At 38.3% G+C, this 23192-nt stretch overlaps 1 protein-coding gene across 1 annotated transcript in view; it reads right to left on the bottom strand.

The window, feature by feature from the left end:
- The window catches only part of LOC102867460 (E3 ubiquitin-protein ligase E3D-like), a 194710-nt gene that overhangs the window by 117560 nt on the left and 53958 nt on the right, over window positions 1-23192 (bottom strand). The window contains exons 5-6 of the mRNA XM_006892159.1: window positions 18975-19206; window positions 11789-11858 (exon numbers count right to left, since the gene is read on the bottom strand). Of these exons, the coding sequence (XP_006892221.1) occupies window positions 11789-11858; window positions 18975-19206 (302 nt within the window). The remainder of the gene's footprint in view (window positions 1-11788; window positions 11859-18974; window positions 19207-23192) is intronic.

Genomic DNA, 23192 nt, shown 5'->3' on the forward strand with positions numbered 1-23192 from the left:
CCCTAGCCCCAAATATAATCCACTCTACAACCCTCATTGCATACTCCTACGATAACAACAATGTTTTTAAAAAAAAAATGCAATCATGAATCACAGGATACAGACATGTAGGCAGATAATCAGGAAGCTACAGAATTCCTAAATTCCACTGGTTTACTTTTACCAAAAGAACCAGCCCTCTTGCTTCCACTTTTGTATCCTAAGCCACATTATCTTCTTTCCAGTAAAATCATTAACTCTTCCTTCCCCATCTGATGGCATGGACCCACCTGAGTCTGAAGAGCTTTTGTCTGAGACAGTTAGCTGGGGTCGTGTCTGAAGCAGTGCCTATCAAGACATGACCATGACCCACCTCCATAACCCTTTTTCCTTCTAGACCTAAGTTCCAGGCAGTCCCAAGAGGTGAAGTGTGGAGTGTGAGCCTGAGGCAGCCAATATTAAATTAAGGTGAGACACCATATATGGCTTGATATACTGTAGAAAGTATGCAAAGATGAAGGAAAATTGGCATGTTAGAGTGTCTTTATCATGTTCGACCCAAAAATCCATCCATAAAGTACCCAGAGGACATCAAATTTACTGCCTTTACACACCTTTGGTAAATTTGTGAATAATTTGTGAAGAGAACTCCAGCAACCTTTAACACTAATGTATTTATTTTCAATATAAGTCAGATTTGAAGTAGGCACTGTCCTAACTGGATTAAGACACTAACTATAATGGGCCTGCCTGGACCCTGAGTCTGTAGGGGCCAAATGACTATGCTTCATCACTGAAACCAAGGTGAACCTGGATACCCTAAGTGCAGCAGAATCCAAGCTACAATCAAAATAACTGGACTCAGATGGATTTACTGACTATTAATTTACTTGATGACCTTAGGAGTAAAACAAAAGGAATAACAACTAAATATTTACTAGATTTTTTAAAGCTTATTAATTTTAATGAACATTTACAGAGATTCTGGATTTCCATTCATTCACTGCTGCACTTTTCTCCCTGCCCACCCCTCCCCACCCAGTTCGCTCTTCTCTTTGAAAAGTAAAAGAAAAATTCCTTCATTGATACAATCCCCGCCCCCTGCCCCGAGTACACTTCACTATGCAACCTTCATTCTGGACTTTTGCGATAACCATAATATCATAATATCGCTTTTAAACTGTTCTCTTCCTCATCTGTTTCAATGCAGTATACGTAACTTATCCAGTTTTTCTCAGTCTTACACCAACCCAGATGTCAGTCCTGTTTTACAACAGTGGCACCATGCAGTATTTGTCTTTTTGTGACCAAGATATTTCACTCAGCATAATTTCCTCCACGGTCACCCATTTTGAATAATATTGCATGAGTTCCATGTTTTTCAATGCAGCATAGTATTCCATTGTGTAAATATATCACAGCTTCTCTATCCATTCGTTTGTTGATAACTTAGGTTATCAGATTTTCTACAAGAACAAAAATTCTAGGTCTTTATACCAGAAAAGAGTGTGCTACAATCATTTTTCAGACTTGAGACAGATTGCAGAATCACAACCCTTACATGAAGTCCCTTGAGGAAGGCCCACACTAGCAAAAATGTATATCAACAATGTATCTCCTAGGCTTTCACAAAGAGCTCCATGATCTTTTCCAAGAGTGACTGTTCATCAGGGATAGAAGAATAATCAGATTTTTCAAAGATTATTGAATGTAGCCTCTGAAACAATACCAGAAGATTCAAACATCACTTCTTGAGCATAATTAAGTGTTCTGCGATTTCCGTTCTTCTTAAAATTAGCCATAATTTGTTATGATGGACACAGACAAAAGCCTCTGTTGTTGATGTTAGGTGCCATGTAGTTGAGCATGACTCATAGCGACCCTATGAACAAAAGATCTGAACCCTGTCCTATCCTGCACCATCCTCACACTTCTTGACACAAGAGCCCACTGCAGCAGTCACCACATCAATCCACCTGGTTGAAGGTCTTCCTCTACGTCACCAACCCTCCATCCTTCTCAACATCATGTCCTTCTCCAAGGAACAGCACCTCCTAGCAACATGACCAAAGTATGTGAGGCAACGCTTCATTATTCGTGCCTTCAAAGAGCACTCCAGCTGCACCTTCTCCAAGATATATCTGCTTGTTTTCTTGGCTGTTCATGGGATGTTCAGTGCTCTTCTCCAACACCTCAGCTCAAAGACATCAAATTTTTCTGTCATCCTTATTGATTGTCCAGCTCCCAGATGCAGAGTTAGTAATCAGAAAGACTATGGCCTAAATCAGATGCACCTTAATCCTCAAACTGACATCACTACTCCTCAATAATTTGGAAAGTTCCTTAAGTACAGATTTCCTCAGCACAGTGTGTCTCCTTATTTCTTCACTGCTCATCCCAAGGCTGTTAACTGTGGATCCAAGTAAGATGAGGCTGCTGACACTGTATGGTTTGGAATTGGGAAGGCAGTACACTAGGATTGTATTCTCTCTCCATACCTATTCAATCCGTATGCTAAACAATCTGTATGCAGATGAAACAACCTTGCTTGCTGAAACTAAAGAGGACCTCAAGCACTTGCTGCAAAAGGTCAAGGAGTGTAGTCTTCAATATGGATTGACGCTCAACATCAAGAAGACAAGATCCTCACCAATGGGCCAATTGGCAGTACCATAATAGATGGAGAAGAGATTGAGGTTGTTAGCAATTACAGCTTGCTCAGATCCACAATCAACCCTCTTAATACCAGCAGTCAGGAAATCAAAAGACAAATTGCATTGGGAAAATCTGCTGTCAGGGACCTCTCCAGAGTGCAGAAGAGCAACAATGTCAGTTTAGATATAAAGATGCGCCTAATTCAGGCCATGGTCTTCTCATTAATTGTTATGCTACAGAGAGTTGGACAACAACTAAGGATGACAGAAGAACAAATGCCTTTGAGTTGTGGTGCTGGAGAAGAGTCTTAAACACACCATGGACTGCCAAGAAAACAAATTGGTCTGTCTTGGAGAGGGTGAAACCAAATCTCTCCTTGGAGGTTAGGATTTTGAAGCTCTGCCTCACTTACTTTGGGCATGTGGCCAGGAGAGATCGATCCTTGAAGAAGAACATCATGTTCAGAAGGATGCACAGGCAACACAAGAAAGGCAGACCCCACATGAGGTGGATTGATACAATAACTGGGGTAATGGGGGTTGGTGTGTTGGAGTTAGTTTGACAGGACAGGGAAGGGTTTAGAGCTGCTATACATAGGGTCACTATACATCACAAGTGACTTAATGTCATATAAAAACAGTAACATACTATGACAGGTTTGGAAGCAGGAGTGGCATCCACTTCTTAAACAACATGCCTCTGGAAACTCTATGAACTTTGATAAATGTCGATAGTTGTAGAGGGGCTACAGATCTTTTGTTCATAGGGTCGCTATGAGTTGTGCTCTACTCAAAGCAATCAACAACAACAAGCAAATTATCCGAGAAGCTGGACTCTATGAGGAGTGTGGCATCAGGATTGGAAGGAGACTCATCAATAACTTGTGTTATGAAGATGACACAACCTTGCTTGCTGAAAGTAAGGAGGACTTGAAGCACTTGTGGCAGAAGGTCAAGGACTGCAGCCTTCAGTATGGACTGCATCTCAATGTCAGGAAAACAAAGATTCTTACCGCTGGACCAATAAGCTATGTCATGAAGGATGGAGAGGAGATAGAGACTCAGAAATGCCTTTATATAATCAATAAAACACAAACAGGAATTTTTCTGGTATTATTTGCTTTCAGTTAAATCCATCCCTGGTATCCCTGAGACCACAGCCTCTTCTATATCCAGTCTGACCTTCTGGCAGTTCTCTCCCAGTACACTGTTCTGGCCATTTTTGGATGATCTTCAGCAGCACTTTGCTTGCATGTGATACTGGTATTGCTCAGTAATTTCCAAATTCTGTTGGATCACCTTTCTTGGGAATGGGAACAAACATAGATCTCTTCCAGTCAGTTGGCCAAGCAGCTGTAATCCAAATATTGTCACATAGATTGGTAAGCATGTCCAGGGCTGCATCTGTTAGATGAAATGTGTGAACTGGTACCTCATTGATTCCTGGGGCCCTAGTTTTTGGTTTTTTGCCAATGCCTTCAGTGCAGCTTGGACTTCTTCTATCATTACCATTGCTCTTGATAATACAGTACTTCCTGAAATATTTCAATGTCGACCAATTATTTTGTGTGACTAGAGCAAGGGAATATTGAATGGTTTAAAATCAATAAAGTTATGTATCAGGGGTATATCCTTTATATATATTCAGTCTGTATGCTAAATAAATCATTCAAGAAGCTGAATTTTATGAAAAAGAATGAGGCATCAGGATAGGAAGAAGTCTCATCAACAACCTGAGTTATGTAAATGATAGATAGAAACACTGCTCACTGAAATCGAGTAGGACTTGAAGTGCTTGATCAAGCACTACAGCCTTCAATATGGTGACAATTTAATAAGAAGAAAATAAAAATCCTCACCATTAGGTCAACAGGCAATATTATGATACACAGAGAAGAGACTGAGTTTGTCAATGCTTTCATCTTTTTTGGATCCACAATTAATACCCTCAATATCAGCACTGGGAAAATCTGCTGTCAAGGACTTCTCCAGAGTACTAAAGAGCAATGAGGTCATTTTCAAGACTAAGGTGTGCCTGATCCAAGTCATGGTCTTCTCAATTGTTTGTTATATATCTGAAAGATGGCAGAAGATCAATGTCTTTGAGTTGTAGTGTTGAAGAAGAACATTGAACAACCCATGGACTGCAAAAGAACAAACCATGATGCTTCTTGGAGGCAAGGATTTGAAATTCTACTTCATACAATTTGGTCATGTTGCTATGAGGGCCCAGTCCTTGGAGACGGACATCATGCTTGTAAAGATGGAGGGCCAGTGTAACTAAGGAAAACCCTCATCAAAAAGGATTGACATGGAGGCTGTAGCAATGGGCTCAAGTATGTCAAAGATGGTAAGTATAGCATAGAGTAGGGCAAGGCTCAGATTGGTTGTTCATAGGATCACTGTGAGTCGTGACTGACTCAAGGGAACATAACAACAACAATCATCTATATAAAACCAATAACCCATACTAAGATCTGGTGGCCTGACGGAAAGGAACTGTGCTGAAATCCTGAAAGCACATAGTTCAAATCTACAGGCTGCTCCGTGGGAGATAGATGGGCAATCTCCTCCTGTGTGATTAAACTGCCTCTGAGAACCCATGGGGAGGGTCAGCTATGGATAGGTTCTAACTCCACGGTGCATAACAACAATAACAGTCACAAATGGGATTAAACCTATATGCATAATTTAGGATTTACAACTCATGTTAGATGGGGGCCACAACTCATTCTATAGCGCTTCACATGTGACTCCCTAAAATTCAAGTCTTTGTTCATCATATCACTCCAAAAATCTTCAATAAAATCGAGTCCTACAAATTATTCCAATTCAAGTCTTCTTTATTTGCACATTGTTGTGGTGTACTAGAGTCAGAGACATGAGAGGAGATTGCCCATCCTTCTCCCAGAGAGCAGCTGATGGATTCGGACTGCATCCCTTCGGGATTGCAGTACAGTTTCCTACCACTATACCACCAAAGATCTTTCATTTTCATACTAGAAGGTGGGAAATTAGCATGACAAAAAACAGGTGCCTTCTACCTCAGCGAAATTTCCAGGTAAAGAACTATGGTGAACTGAGGAGATCTGCATATACACAAATGTGCATACCTAATGTGGTTTCTTTTTCCCTCCTTATCCCATTGTTGTTGCTGTGTACCAAAGAGTTGGAACTTACCCATAGCAGACCCTTTAGTGGGTTTTCAGAGGCAGTTAATCACACTGGAGGAGACTGACCATATTTCTCCTGTAGAGCAGCTGTTGTTGTTGTTATGTGCTGCCGAGTCACTTGCGACTCATAGTGACCCTATGTACAAGAGCCCTTAACCCTGCTCTCTCCTGTGCCAACCTTAGGTCTCTGACACATCGACCCCCACTGCCCCAGTGACTGAATCAATCCATATCATCCAGGGCCTTCCTCTCCTGCGTTGTCCCTCTACCCTTCCAAGCATGCTGTCCTTCCTTATAACATGTCCAAAGTATGTCAGACGAAACTTCAGAAACCTTCCCTCCAAAGAGCAAGCAGCCTGGTTTCACCTTTTCCAGGACGAACCTTTTTGTTCTTTTAGCAGTTCATGGTATATTCAACACTCTTCTCCAGCACCACAGTTCAAAGGCATCAATTATTCTCTATCATCCCTAGTCACGAGCAGCAGCGAGTAGACTTAGATTGCTTGCCTTCAGGACTGCAGCGCAGCTTCTTGTCATTAGGCCACCAGAGTTCCCTTCCATATTCCATCTTAATACAAAAGGTAGGCTCTCAATAAGACTAGTGAGGTTTTGGTCGTACACACATTAGTTGTTATCATGTTAGGTCCAAATACAGCTTTATAATTGTCTTTATTTAGAAATTGCCAATGGCTTAAGGACATATGAACAGGTGTCACACTAACAAGGGATGAAGAGGGATGGCTTATTTCATGTGTCAATTTAACTAAGCCATGGTTCTCTGTACTATATTATATTCTCTTTTTGTGATCTGATCTAGGGAGAACTTCCTCAAGGATACAGACTGCATCTACTACATATGGACATTCCAGCAAGGCTCATTTACTATCATTTCTGATGCAACTCATCCTCTTCTGAGCTCCAGATCTTGGTACATGAGCCAATAGTCTGCTGCCTGACCTATAGATTTGGGGATTCACCAGCTCCCACAATACTTTGAGCTAGTCACCTTCTGCCAGACTTAAGGATTTGGGGTTCACTAACATATACCACATGAATGAGAAAAAACTTCTAGCCTCATGCCTGACCCACAGATTTGGGACTTGCCAGATTCCAAAACTATAAACTATTTTTTTTTCCTTTCATTCATTGTTGTACTTTTCTCCCTGCCCACCCCTCCTCCCAAGTTCACTCTTTTCTTTAAAAAAGTAAAATTCTTCCATTGTTATACAATCCCTCCACCCAACTCCACTCCACTATACAGCCTTCATTCTGGACTCCTGTCATGACAATAATAGTTGTTGTTGTTATGTACTGTCCAGTCGCTTGCGACTCATAGCAACCCTATGTACAACAGCCCTAAAACCTGCTCTATCCTGTGCCAATTGCACTGTCTCTGACACACCCCTCTGACACATCCTGATTACCCCAGTCACTGAATCAATCCCTTCATAAGAGGGTCTTCCCCTCTTGCGCTGTCTCTCCACCTGCCCAAATATGATGTCCCTCTCCAAGGACTTGTTCCTCCTTATAACATGTCCAAAGTATGTCAGACGAAGCCCCAGAATCCTTGCCTCCAAGGAGCAGCCTGGTTTAACCCTCTCCAGAATGAATCTGTTTTCATGGCAATCCATGTACATGACAATAATACCTAATCATATATCCCTTTTAAACAGTTCTCTCTCTCATCTGTTTCAAAGCAGTATACATAATTTATCCCATCTTTCTCAGTCTCCCCCCAACACCAATATCAGTCCCATTTTACAACAGTGGCACAATGCAGTATTTGTCTTTTTGTGATTGTGATATTTCACTCAGCATAACGTCCTCCAGGGTCACTCATTGTATATTACTATTTCATGAGTTCCTTGGTTTTCAATGCAGCATAACATTCCATTGTGTAAATATACCACAGCTTCTCTATCCATTCGTTTGTTGATGGGCACTTAGGTTGTTTCCAACTCTGCTATTGTGGACAAAGGTGCAATAAACATAGGTGTGCATATATCTGCTTGGGTGGCAGGTATGGTTTCTTTAGAGTATATTCCCAGTAATGGAATTGCTGGGTCAAATGGTATTTCTATTTGCAAATTTTTGAGAAAGCGCCATAATGCCTTCCATTTTACACTCCCACCAACAGTGAATAACAGTTTCAGTTTCTCCACAACCTCACCAGCACTTGTTGTTTGCTGTTCTGTTAAATTTTGCTATTCTTACTGGGGTGAGATAATATCTCATAGTTGTTTTCCAAACCATTTTCTTAATCATACATGTCTACGTCTCATCTCTCTCTCCATATAGTTATATATCATTGTTGTTGTTATGTGCTGCATAACAAGTCAACTGCAACTGATAGCAACCCTATGAACAGCAGATTTGAACCTCACTCTACTACCCTCTGCCTTCCTCACCGTTGCTGATGGTTCAGAGGTCTGAGTTCATCATTCTGTGTCTAGCCCCTTTGCTCAGCTTGCCCTCCTTGTTAACTTATGTCTCAAAACTCATTATATATACTACATTGAAACAGATGAAGGACAGAACTGTTTGAAAGTGATATATGATTGGGTATTATGGTTATGACAAGAGTCCAGAAAGAAGGTTGCATAGTGGAGGGTACTCGGGGCAGGGGCTGGGAGAGAGATTTCTATACCAATGAAATAATTTTTCTTTTACTTTTCAAAGAGAAGAGAGAACTGGGCAGAGGGATGGGCAGGGAGAAAAATACAACAATGAATGTATGGCAATCCAAAATCTCTGTAAACATTCATTAAAATTAATTTTAAAAGACAAAATTTAAAAAAATAATGATACTATAGTTCATTGATTCAAGAAAAAAAGAAAAGAAAAAAAAAACCCAAAACAAAACTCAACTGTCTTGGGTTTCTACAGTGAACAGTGCCTCATTTGTCACCCAAATGACCTTGTGTTTACCCCTAATCGCAGCTTCCTCCAAGCTTCATGTGCATCACCATACTTCTCTGAGTATTTTAGCTCACGATCTATTGAAATCTATGTTCTTTTCTTTCTGTTTCTCTTTACTTTGTGGGTGTACATCATTTTTATTCCTACACTGTCACTTTAATCAGGCATCAGAAAAAAAGACAAAATCATTTTGAACATAAATTCACCTTATTTAACAAAAAGCTTTAAAATTTTCGAAGTTGTTAATGAAAGGTTTGCTTTTATTCTCAAAACAACATTGAAGGTGGCATCATATACTATTCATTTTTTATTTTCTGCTCACTTTAAGTACATAAAATTTTTGATGACTCAGAAAACAAATAAACCAAACAAATCACAATCTGCTCTTCCTTTAAGTATAATAACTTCACTTAAACCCACATTTTTTATTAGTTATATTAAAAGCAATTCTTCAACAGCCATAAAATTGACACAGCATGTAGGAGCTCTTTAGAAATTTTTAAACTATATTTTAATAGTGGAGCATTTTAATTATCAGGATTTTCATTATTATATTTTAAAGCAGCTTATCACTTTACAAAAACCATTATTAGCACAGCAGAAAAAAAAGAAACAAAGAACAATGTATGAAACTCAAAACATGTTTCTCTCCCTTCAAAAGAACTTCTCTAGTCCCTATTCTTTATTTCTGTCCCCAAATACTATATGAAACAGTCTTAAAGCAGGTGGGCAGGCAGCAAAGCAATTTCTTAGTCTCTGGGTACCAACTCTACTAACTGATAAACTGTGTTATGAAAAAGGCTCTACTTTAGGAAGTTGGAAATAGAAATACCATTGGATCTGGGAATCCCCCTACTCAGTATATATCTCAGACAAAGAAGAGCTACAACACAAACTGATAAACTCACCCTCAAGTTTATTACAGCACTGTTTACAACAGCATGTTGTTGTTGTTGTTGTTATGTGCCGTCGAGTCGCTTGCGACTCAGAGCGACCCTATGTACAACAGCCCTAAACTCCGCTCTGTCCTGTGCCAATCGCACTGTCTCTGACACTCCCATCCTGATTACCCCAGTCACTGAATCAATCGACCTCATCGAGGGCCTTCCTCTCCTGCGCTGTCCCTCCACCCTCCCAAGCATGATGTCCCTCTCCAAGGACCGGTCTCTCCTCACAACATGTCCAAAGTATGTTAGACGGAGCCTCAGAACCCTTGTCTCCAAGGAGCCACCTGGTTTACCCCTTTCCAGGACAAATCTGTTTGTTTTCCTAGCAGTCCATGGTATTCTCAATACTCTTCTCCAGCACCACAGCTCAAAGGCATCAATTCTCCTTCTATCCTCCTTGGTCATTGTCCAACTCTCTGATGCATAACAAGTGATTGAGAAGACCATAGCCTGTATCAGACGCACCTTAGTCTCCAGAGAGACACCACTGCTCTTCAGTACTTTGGAGAGGTCCCTAACAGCAGACTTTCCCATGGCAATGCGCCTTTTAATTTCCTGGCTGCTGGTGCCAATAGTGTTGACTACAGAGCCAAGCAAACTAAAGCTGTGTACAATCTCAATCTCTTCACCATCCATCCTGATGCTGCCAATTGGTCCAGTGGTGAGAATCTTTGTCTTCTTGACACTGAGCCTCAATCCATATTGTAGGCTGCAGTCCTTGACACTCTGCAGCAGGTGCTTCAGGTCCTCTTCAGTTTCAGCAAGCAGGTTTGTGTCATCCGCATAACGCAGGTTGTTGATAAATCGTCCACCAATCTTGACCCCACATTTCTCCTCATAGAGCCCAGCCTCCCGGATAATCTGTTCTGCATATAGGTTGAAAAGGTATGGAGATAGGATGCATCGTTGGCGTACGCCCTTCCCAATTTTGAACCATGCAGTGTTCCCTTGCTCTGTTCTGTCTGACGACTGCCTCCTGGTCCAAGTATAAGTTTCGCATTAGAACGATCACATCCCCATCAACTGATAAATAGGTAAAGAAAATGTGGTACATGAACACAAACTGTGATACAATGGAGTCATACACATTACAAAACATGATCAAGGGTTTGTTAAACACTGCACAACGTGGATGAAACTAGAAAAAAATGATGCTGAAAGACAAAAACCAGTCACAAAAGGAAAATCATGGTATAAGATTGAACTCTCTCCCTAATTGCTGTCTAGTCAGAACCAAGTCACAGTTTACCCTTCAGAGGCATCCAAGGCTGTAATCACTCGGGAGAATACTGCCCATCTTTCTTCCATGGAGCCGCTGGTGGATTCAAACCACAAGAGAGGTGCAACCTATAGGTTAGTACCACTAGTCCTTATGAATTCGGTCACCCGACCACTAACACTAGAAGCCATAGACAGTTTACACAGAAGTAGACTCAATCTTGGGGGTTACCAGGAAAAAGAAGAGAAAGAGAGGGAAGTGAAAAATTAAAACTCTAGTACAATGAAATAAAGTGCTGCATAAACAAAAAAGAAAGTATGACTTATGGACGTAAACTACTTAACTTCATTTCATAATTTTAAAAAATAAAGAAAAAGGCTCCAATCTTCTATTAAAGAGATCCAAGCACATACTTTATACTACTGCTTTATTTGTACAAAAAGACATGAAGAACTGAAAAATGACTCAATTGCTTAATGCTTAAGACTCAATTCTACACACTTATAAAGTCTAAAATAGAAGTTTCTTGGTTTATTAGAAGATAATCGGTTAGTTAATTTGTATTTTGAAAATTTGCTGTATAACACAAGAAAGCTCTGGTGATCAAATGGGTAAGGAGTTACACAGGCAACCCAAAGGCAGGTGGTTCAAATCCACTGGTTTCTTTGTGAGAGAAAGACAAGTAACGTCTTCCTGTACGACAGACGTAAAGTCTCTGAAAACCCACCTGAGGGTCAGCTACCAATTGGCTCCAACTTGATGGCACAGAACAATATGTAAAACTGTCAGGTATATTTCAAGTGTGCGTACTAGGAACTCTTGCAGTTTTCTTGGTTACTGCTGGTTTGATCTGTTTCAGGTAGAAGGTAACAATTGTGGGTTTTGGTTGAGTCTTACCTGACGATATGCTCTCCCCCAGCATTATCTTGCAACGCTTACAAATTACTTTGGTATTTGCCTTTGGTTTCTGCAGAACAGAAAAATGTCATTTAAATGTCATTCAGCTTTTCTTAAAAGGAATATACAATTTTAACACAGTCTCTAGAGTATACATTGAACTTTACATTTTATTCTGCCCTCTACTCAACACTGGGAATACACTAGTTCCTATGCATAATTCACCTGCATAGAGAAGATTTTTTAAATCTAAAAACAGAATGATGTACTGAATTTTTTCAAACAAAAACAATTCTTGATGAGCAAACATTGACAAATTAATCAAAACAATAAATACCTTACATTTACAAAAGCACTTCCAAATATCCTTATAACTGAGAGTAGGCAGATGGTATGCAATCAATGAGAAGGTGGGTAACTTTTCCTAATTCATGTATAGAAAATAGAGGTGTAGAACTAAAGTTATTCACACTCCTTCTTCTTGTTTGCCATCAAGTCAGAACCCATAGCTGTTCCTCCAGTAGATTATCAGATGCAGTCAATTACATGGGAGGAGACTGTTCAAACTTCTCCAGCAGAGCAGCTGGTGGATTTGAACTCTGTGCCTTTGGGAATCACAGCACAGCTTCTTACCACTAGGCCAGCAAAGTTTCCTATTGACTCTTAGACCAGTTTGTTGTTGTTGTTGTTGTTGTTGTTGTTGTTAGGTGCCATTGAATTGAGCATGACTCATAGCAACCCTATGAACAAAAAAATGTGAACCCTGTCCTGTCCTGCACCATCCTCACACTTCCTGATAGACAAAAGCCCATTGCAGAAGTGATCTCATCAGTCCACCTAGTTGAGGGTCTTCCTCTCCTTCGCCAACCCTCCACCCTTCCCCAGTATCATGTCCCTCTCCAAGGAATAGCACATCCTAGCAACATGTCCAAAGTATATGAGGCAAAGCCTCATCTTCCCTGCCACCAAAGAGCACTCTAGTTGCACCACCTCCAAGACATATCTTTTGTTCTCTTGGCCATCCATGGGATGTTTAATGCTCTTCTTCAACACCTCAGCTCAAAGGTGTCATTTCTTCTTCTGTCATTCTTATTCATTGTGCAGGTCTCGGAGGCATAGCTAGTAATCAGAAAGATTATGGCCTGAATCAGATGCATCTTAGTCCTCAAACTGATATCACTACTCCTCATTAATTCGGAAAGGTCCCTAACTGAAGATTTTCCCAGTGCAATGTCTCTCTTTATTTCCTGATTGATGGGACCAAGGGTGTTTTAACCGTGGATCCAAGCAAGATGTAGACCAGTTTAATTTATGGAAAAATAACCTAGAACTCATAACCATCCACAATTAGTACAGTAAAAATATTTAATTTATACAAATAATCCTATTTTCAACTAAGTAATGTATAACTGCAAATTATATTCTTAAAATTAAAAATATTCTATATCTGAGTTTAGTATCTGGGGCCAGATTAAAATAGCTAGCAGTGATCTAAACATTATACAAATAAGACAATGTCCTTTCACATCAAATAATAATTCTTGTTAATGTCATAAACATTTCTTGCAAACAGATAAATTACACATGGCAGAAGGCATATAAAACTGGGCAGGGAGAAGGATTACTTCTGCAGTTGTAGCTCTTTGAGATTATTCCTTTCAGGAAAGCAAAGAATAGAGAGCACTGGTCTAAGGTACACTTTTATTTTCTAAGAAATTAATTTATATAAGAGAAAAGTCTTAACTGTTTTGTACAATTATATTTCACTTGACATTAATAGTGACTTCCTAAAAAGTTGCTAACAAGAACACTTACATCCATGGGCCATTATTAGCAAAAAGAGTTCATATTTGAATTATTCTTCAGATGCTAAAACTGGTCCCTCTAAAGTACAATGCCAAGTATTCCCCCAAACTACATAAGTGGGTCATGGAATCAACATAGTGAGTAACAGACTGAATTTTTTTTAAAAAATGTAATGTAATAGAAAAAATCACAGTGCTTCCAACACAGGCTCAACACTGCTGGAAGAAAGTGGCTTGAGATAGGGTGTGTGCATATGATAGGATCTTGATGAAAATGTATTTCTGTAGTTTGAGGTCAAAACAAGTCAAAAGCAATTGCACAAATAATATTGGGGTATTTCTCTGTGACTTATCCTTTTGCTTGGGCTCATTCTCACACTAGCAGTAAAACTTTATAAGTGCCCTAAGGCTCCTCCCTGTATAAAGGAATTCCAAGCTGAATCACTTCATACACTAAAAAAATCTTTGGTAATAATCTCTTATCCCTTTTTTTTTCTCTTGTCTAGCTGCAGGCAGCTGGAAGACCCTTTCTTGAAATAATTGAAGAGGATTCTCGAGTCTTTCTATCAAAACCTCGGCTAAAGATATAAAAACACAATACAAACTTCGTAGCTCAGATCAAATCTGGCTCAAAAATCTATTCAAGCATACACTCCTGAAGGAGGCATCACAGACTGTCACCTCTGGCCTTTCCACTGACATCTTCTATCCAGTGCCTCTCACCGGCTGGCCAAAACAGAGCATTAACTAGATGGGGTCATTCCTACCAAAGGTAATCAACAGACTCAGAGAACAAGACAGGGAACAATGTGTTCAGGGTCCAGGCAAGGTTAACAGGAGGAATACAACTTAGAAACCAGTATATTCAAATGTAAAAAAAATAATTTCTATATGTTCATGTTTCCTTACACTAAAACCTACAAAAACACTTTGAAAATTATCCATTTTGTGCAAATTAAATCTGACCATCCTATCACATCTTACCAAAAATTAAGGCCTTTACTATACACTATTGTTGTTATGTGCCCTCAAGTCGCCTGCAACTCATACCGACCCTATCTATATACAGCAGCTCTGAAGCCTGCTCTGTCCTGAGTCAGTCTCATTGACTCTGACACATGCATCCTCACACCCCTAGTTACTAAATCAATCATATCTGAGTTCTTCCTCTCCTGTGCTGTCCCTCCAGGCTTCCAAGCATGATGTTCTTTTCCAAGGACTGGTCCCTCCTGGCCATGTGCCCAAGTATGTGAGACGGAGCTTCAAAATCCTAGCCTCCAAGGAGAAACCTGGTTTCACTCTCTCCAAGACAGACTTGTTATCTTAGTTGTCCATGTTCAAGACTCTTCTCCAGCACCACAACTCAAAGGCATCAATTATTCTTCTGTCAACCTTTAATCATTGTCCAGCTCTCTGATGCACAGCAAGTAATTGCAAAGACCTTGCCTAGGTCAGGCATCATGCTGTAATATTAGAGTACCAGTGGTTCAGAAGAAAAAAAAATTCACATTTGAAGCAGAAAAGCTTTTGTCAGGCACTCTGTTATATGCATAATTTATAACTGTTCTTGCTGCACATTTAGCTTTTTCTTTCAATGAGACAAGAAATGTGTGTTCTGTTTCCTTGTTTATTTTCTAAATAAAATTCTATCCTAACCAGACCTGAGTAACCAGAGTTTTAAAATCTGATCAATAAAGAATAAATTACTTCATATAATCAAATGTGTAGTTATTGATTCAAATAGACGTCCAGTAGAAACTCTTTTGAGACAACTAACAAAATCTGTTTACAGAGTAGTTAATTCATCAAAAAAATAATCTTTTCTTTTTTGTGTGAGATAATGGAACTGTAGTTATGTAGGAAAAAGTACATATTTTTAGGATTACATATTATATCATATAGGATGAAATAGTATAGTATCTGGAATTAACTTTGAAGCATTTCAGAAAAGTTAAAGCATAACTGATGAATCAGGATGATTGGTATGTTCAAGTTCACAGTAAGTTATTTTTTTATATTTGTGAATGTTTACAGATTCAATAATTCATTTCTTGGAAACAAGCTAACATTTAACAAAACAGAAAAGGAGCCATAATCAATAAACTATTGATATTCCCAGGAAGGAAAAAGGCAAAACTGTTAGTTATACTTGCTTGTGGTGATATAATAAAGTTCAATTTTTGTTAATTCTTTTAAAAAATAAATAAAAGGAGTAATGACACATTGTAACTGCACCTCCTAAGTCTAGAATAATTTTACACGTCATATAAGAGGCTGAAGCAGCCTTTTTACCATCCATTACAAAATGCACAAATTTTATTATGTTAGTAGGAATCAAAATTAGTACCAAAAATATGACAAACGAATGTAAAAATGAGGGAAAGCAGAGGTACAGCTAAGACAGTGAACACACTAAGGGGCCTGGGAAGAAACCAGTGTTAGACTTTGTGCTATTTTTTAAAATTAAGTTTTTTATTAAGATATTACATAACCCTTAAATTTATTTAAAGAGAAACAACTTTCTATTGTGCTTTTGCTGACCTACGCATAAAGAAAATCACAAAGCAAGCTGTATAACAAAGAGTAGGAACTGTACAAGCAAACTGTTATGGATTCATTAAATCAGTGCATGTGAGAGATGGCCCAGCTGCTCAGGGAAGGAGATTAGCTTCCCTTCCCCGTTTTTATTTTCCTTTGTGTTGTTTCAATTTCTAAGGACCCTTGATATTGTCTCACTAAAAAAATGTTTCCCAAGAGATACCATTAGGATGTTGTGTCACCATGTGACATTTCAAAACCCTGTTAGATGGCTAGACTTGGTTATATGAGAAATAGGTTTTCAATAACACAGAGCAGGTTTTTTCCCACAGGAGCCTTGAGAATACTGTTCAAGCATGTCCCTCCAAATTTATGTTACTATTTTGGTAACAGGCCTACTCTTTCAACTGCTACAATATGCAATTAAAGTGAAACTTCTATCTAGGCTAACTTGAAAACAATCTTGTCAACAGCAGCTTATCACGTTAATAATTTCCCACAGTATCCCTGATACTGAAAACTATAATGTCCTCCTTTAACACATAGCAGAGTTGTTTACAATTAAGAAAAATTCTTGCCAAATGGTGTCATATAACTGATAAAGGTACAAATTCAAGGAAAAAATCTCAGCAGAGAGTGTACACTTTATCTAAATAGAAAACTGATAGTTTCTCTTGAATTTTTTCCCACTCTCTGCAAATCACACTAAATATCTTTAAAATGTATATGCTGATCGCAAATTTGAAAGTTAAAACACACACAAAAAGTTAAAACACATAAAATCCCAAATATGAAAGTTAAAACACAGAAAATAAAATATGTTATTGTGTACCAGTGTGTCAGAAATTAATCATAGCGGACCCTCCTGCAGGTTTTCAGAGGCAGTTCAATAGCACAGGAGGAAATTGTCCATCTTTCTCCCATGGAGCTGTGGGTGGATTAGAACTGCATGACTTTGGGATTGCAGTTGCAGTTTCTTATCACTAGGCCACCACCACTCCCTAAAATAAAGTTGAAGCATATAAATGTTTATTAACATTAATAAAATGATATTATAATTATCACAAGTTAATATTACCTTCTTACCACTAACTCTAAAATCAATTTTTAAATACCATAAACTAAGGCAAATCATATTTAGGTGAAAGTATTTATTTTTATTTTGATAGAGGATCCACAACGAGGATTCTCTTTAGAGGCAAAATGATGCTACTTCGTCTCATGTACTACGGGCACGATGTCAGGAAGGGTCGGTCTCTCCTTGGAGAAAGGTGTCATGCTAGGAAAGGGGGAGAGTCAGAGAGAGAGGAAGGCTCTCAACAGATGGACTGACATGGTAACTGCAACAATGGACTTGTGTACATCAGAGACCGTGAGCATGGCACAAGACAGGGCAAAGTTCAGAGTTGTTGTTCACACGGTCACTACCATCAGAGTTGACATCAATGGCACCTAACAACAATGTGTGAAGAAATCACTGAAGAGTCTTCAAAACAGAAAACAGTTCTACCTGCAGATGAAGATGATCAACTGCTATATTATTTCTGCTGATAGCTCCATTTTACTACAAACATTAAGTGATATCTGAATAAAATTTTAAAACAATACTGTTTTTATTTCAATGACTAATAAGGTATTAAAATTAAGAGTCTTTCTTAACAGTGCAACAATGAATGAATGAAAACCCAAAATCTCTGTAAATGTTCATTAAAACTAATAAAATTTAATAATAAAAAAACTAAAATAAAATAAAATTAAGAGTCTTTCTTTTTAAAATCACATCTCTATTGACTTGGCTTCACATGCCTACAAGGGCCAAGTCAATGTAAATTCACTGTCTTTTAAAATAAGGAAAATTGCTTGTTCTTTGCAGTCTGAGAAAATCGCATTTTCCCTAAAGCAACTGATATAGCAAGAACCATTTGACTTTACACTATCAAGGACGAATGTAGAGCCTATAGCAGGAGCTTAATTCAGAAACTTGGGCATCTCCATTTTCTTCTACAACAGCACCTGGTTTTACAACATAAACAGAAACCTGGACTATGAGTAGACACAGTACATACCTATGCTTAGTGATATAGTAAAAAGTTCTGGTAGTGGAATGGTTAACCATTCATCTGCTAACCAGAGGTAAGTAATTCAAACCCACCAGTCGCTCTATAAAAAGACATGCTAATTTGCTTCCAAAAAGACTCACATAGCTTTGAAAATTCTATGGGGCAGTTCTACTTCATCCTTTAGGATCACTATAAGTTGGAATTGAATGAACAACAATGGACTTGGTTTAGTTTTTAATTGTACACAAAGTATCACTTTTAAACTTAAAGCCCTGATGGCTCAGTGGATTAACACTGGTCTGCTGCCTTAAACGTCAGTGGTTTGAATTATTCACAGCAAATTTGCTTCTGTAAAGATTTACAGTGTTGGAAATCCTTTGGGGCAATTATACTCGGTCCTATAGGGTTTCTGTGAGTCAGACAACTCGACAGCAGTAATATAGGTGTGATTAGGATTTGTGATGCTAAAATGTATCTGGATTGCAGAATTTTGCTATAAAAGTGAGAAAGTAGGGCATTTTGGTTGACAAAATAGGATCACTCCCACTTCATGAAGAAGTCTTCTTTCCCTTATTTCTCCATCTCTCCAGAACTTTGAGCTTAAGATCATATGTTCTTCCTATAGCAAGAAAGCAGAGCATGGAGAACACGCAAAAATTATGCATCTCAGGCTTTACAATGGTCTGTGCAGTTAACCCTAAACTTTAAAAAAAAAAAAAGACTGGAGGAAGTAGCACCTAAGCCAATTTCAAAACAAGCGTTTATTTTGAAAAGGTATTTTACCAATTCAGAATGATTCTCAGAAGAAAGGGACTTCATCTCCATTTGGCTTAGTTCAGGTTTCAGCTGCTGCTCATCACTTCTTAAATTCACCAGGAAAAACGTATCTCCAGTAAAACAATCATTCTCTTGTGGGTGAAGTGGCTTATTAGCAAAGGGGTCCGGATGGCAACACCATTCTCCAACTAGAGCAGCCCAATTTTCACTTGGCAGTGGGAGGACCCTGAGAAGCTTCCTGGTGGAAAGAAGAAATATTATGAATTATAATAGCACAAAACGTAGCTTAAACATCTTCTCAATTAAATCAACAATAAAAATAAAAGAAATTCATCAACCACAATGCTATTTTTTCTGCCCACTATGAAAGTTACATGCAATTCCACTAGACAATTTTGAAAATGCAGAGAAGTGTAAGAAAATAATTTCTCACTACCCAAAAACAAGCAACGAATTTTCACATGATGGTCTATTTGCTCGTCATCTTTTTTAAAGGCAATTTTCTACACATGAATATAATGTGTGGGATCAGAGGACATATGTGAATTTTATATTCCTTTCACTGCTTTTCTAACATCACAATTCATAATAGCTCTGTTATATTCTATTCCAAAAGTATGCCATCAATTGTTAAATAAATCTCTCCGTGTTTGAGACTAAAATGATCCACTCTCAATAATCCTATGTAGAAAGTCTTATTAGAAAAGTTGTTTAGATATCTGATTCCTTCCTTATTAACATCTCATGCGTGTGATCACAGCACTAATCATATGCATAATGTGAAAACTTCTACCTGCATTAGCAAACTACTTCCCAGAAAAGGTGCACCAATCTATAACTCATCCATTTACCTTCCTTAGAACTGAATCATTTTTCAACTTCTGCAAATTTACTAGGAAATGTTCCCAATACTACTTTGATGGGAAATACTTTAATTACTAGAGAAACTTAAATGGTTTCTTATTTATAGACTACTGCATTTCTTCCATGAATTGCAATCAATAATTACTTTCCAGTGAGGAAATAGTATTTTTGCACAAACAACCCACACCATCAACATTTTTGTCAGTTGTTTCCTTCCTGTGGGGAGCATTTTCAAAAATGCCAATAGTTCATTTGTTGTCAGGTGTCATGAAGCTGAATACAACTCATAGCAATGCTATGTACAACAGAGCTGAATCTTGCCATAACCCGCCCTATCCTAATATCCCTGCTCTGCTCCAGAACTTTATTACAGTCCCTGTGTCAATCCATCTTCTGGAGGGTCTTCCTCTTTCTCTGACCTCCACCTTTACCAGTATGGTGTCTTTTTTCCCAAGGACTGGCCCTCCTGACAGCTTGACTACAGTATATAAAATGAAGTTTTACTAACTTTGCCTCTAAGAAACACCCTTGTTGCACTTTCTCCAAGATAGACTTCTTTATTCTTCTGACAGCCAGTATTCTTCTCCAACAGCACAATTTAAAGGCATCAGCTCTTTTCTATCATCTTTATTCCTTTTCCAACTTTCAGATGGGTAGGAAGCAATTGAAAAGACCAAGGTTTGGATAAGACGCACCTTAGTCTTTAAACTGATATCCTACCATCATATTTGTCCTCATTCCTAAAAGAATGATCCAATAGAATACGGAAATTATAAGACAATGTTATTAATATCACATGCAAGTAAAATCTTGTGGAAGATTATTAAAAAATGACTGGAAATAAAAATTAACACAGCATATTTACAAAAATACATGCTGGGAACAGGAAGCAATTGGCAATTATGTTGTTCTTGTTGTTAGGTGTTGTTGAGTACAGAATGACTCACAGCGATATTATGAGCAGCCAATATGAACCCTGCCCTATCCTGTGCCATCCTCATAATATCTGACACACTAATATAGAAGAGATGTATTACTTGCATAAAATGTTAATAGTGTATTCTTACTGTCTTCTAAAAGCACATTCTGTGTTACTTATAAAAGTATATTCTATATTACTAATCATTAGTAATCATCATGTAAAGTTTTTTTCAGTGTTACTGCTTCATTTGTTTTTTATGTCTTAAATTTCAAATCATTTAGCCCTTTCTATGTCATTTCTTTCATTATTCTCTTAAAACAAAAACCTTCTCTTGGAATAATTTTAGATTTACAGAAAAGATATAAAAAGAGTACAGAAAGTTATGTGTATTTCACCCAACTATTTATTTTAATGTTAACATCTTACATAACCAGGTTGTTGTCCCATTGAGTCAACTCCAACTAATAGTGACCCTATGGACAACAGCTCTGAACCCTGCTCTATCCTAAGCCAATTTCATTATCTTTGACACACCTACCCCCCTCTTATCCAAGTCACTAAATCAATCCATCTCATCCAGGGCCTTCCTCTTTTGCACTGTTCTCTCACCCTTCCAAGCATGATGTTCCTCTACAAGAACTGGTCCCTCCTTGCAACATGTCCAAAGTCAAACAGAGCTTCAAAAATCCTTGTTTCCAAGGAGCAGCCTAGCTTCACTCTCTCCAGGACAGACTTGTTTGTATTCTTACCAGCCCATGGTATATTCAATATGCCTCTCCAGCACCACAATTCAAAGTCATTGATTCTTCTATTATCTTGAGTCATCTCTCTGACACATAGCAAGTAATTGTAAAGACCATGGCCTGGATCAGGCACACTTTAATCTCTAAATTGACACTGTTGCTCTTAAGTTCTCTGGAGAGGGCCCTGGCAACAGATTTTCCCAATGCAATACATCTTTTGATTTCCTGGATGCTAGTACCAAGAGTGCTGATTGTACAGCCAAGCAAGTTGAAGCTGTTAACAATCTCAATCTCTTCTCCTTCTATCCTGATGCTACCAATCAGTCCAGTGGTGAGAATTTTTGTTTTCTGGTTGTTGAGCATCAATCCAAACTGAAGGCTGCAGTCTTGGCCTTCTGCAGCAAATGTCTCAGGTCCTCCTTGGTTTCAATAAACAAGATTCTGTCATCTGCATAATGCAGTTTGTTGATGAGTCTTCCTCCAATTCTGATGCAACACTCCTCCTCATAGAGCCCAGCCTCCTGGATGATCTGTTCCCCATATAGATTAAAAAGGTATGGAGATAGGATGCAACCCTAGCATATACCTTTCTTGATTTTGAACCATGCAGTGTTTCTTTGCTCTGTTTTGACAGCTGCCTCCTGATTTAAATCTAGGTTTTGCATGAGCACAATCAAGTGTTCTGAGATTCCTGTTTTCCTCAAGGTTAGCCACAGTTTGTTATGATCCACACAGTCAAATGTCTTTGCACAATCAATGAAACGCAGCTAAATATTCCTCTGGTATGCTCTGCTTTCAGCTAAGAGCCATCTAACATTGTCTATAATGCCCCTATTGCTCAAAACTAGACGTGAATTTCACCAGTTATTGCCATTCATCAACTTTTTTTCCTAAGCAAGACCCAATCCATATCACATTGCATTTAGTTATTATGTCTGTGTAGTGTGTTCTCTGGTAATGGTTTCTCAGTCTTTCTTCTGATCTTTAAAATTTTGAGAATATTAGACAGTCTGTAAAATGTCTTACAATTTTAGTTTGATGTTTCCTCATGATGAGGCTAGGGTTATAGGTTTAAGGGAATAATATACAGAGGTGAAATGCCCTTCTTGTTAAAACATGTCTGAGGCTGTCTTTTATCTATGACTAGTGTCAGTAGTAAACTTGAACATTTGGTTAAGATGATATTTGCCACGTCTTCATTATGAAGTTATTACTCCTCCCTTTGCATACTCTGTTCTGTGGGAGTTACTAAGTATAGTCCATATTCATGCAAAAAAATAAAAATTAAGGTCCTTTTTTCCATTATTATGTTAGAACATCATCAAAATTAAGTACCTGTTTTTCAGTGGCTATCAAAACTACAATAGATTAATATCTTTCATCCAGATAACAACAGAAATCTGAAACTTTAACCAATACTTGAAAAATCTAATATGGCTTATTTCTAACAATAACAACTAACATATGAATATTAAAAGTATGAGAAGAAAAATAGGCAGGATGGGGAGGTGTTTAAAACTGCTCATGATCTACAACCAGGAGAAGATAAAATAGATGAATGGGACCTTCTAAGAATCAAATCCCTATGCACATCCAAAAATTTCTCCAACAGGGTAAAAAGGGAAGCCACAGACTGGGAAAAAGTGTTTGGTAATGACATGTCAGATAAGGGACTTATATCTAGAATTTATAAAA

Source organism: Elephantulus edwardii, unplaced genomic scaffold (genome assembly GCF_000299155.1).
Source record: "Elephantulus edwardii isolate Elephantulus edwardi_28Jun2011 unplaced genomic scaffold, EleEdw1.0 scaffold00111, whole genome shotgun sequence".
Classification (NCBI taxonomy): Eukaryota; Metazoa; Chordata; class Mammalia; order Macroscelidea; family Macroscelididae; genus Elephantulus; species Elephantulus edwardii.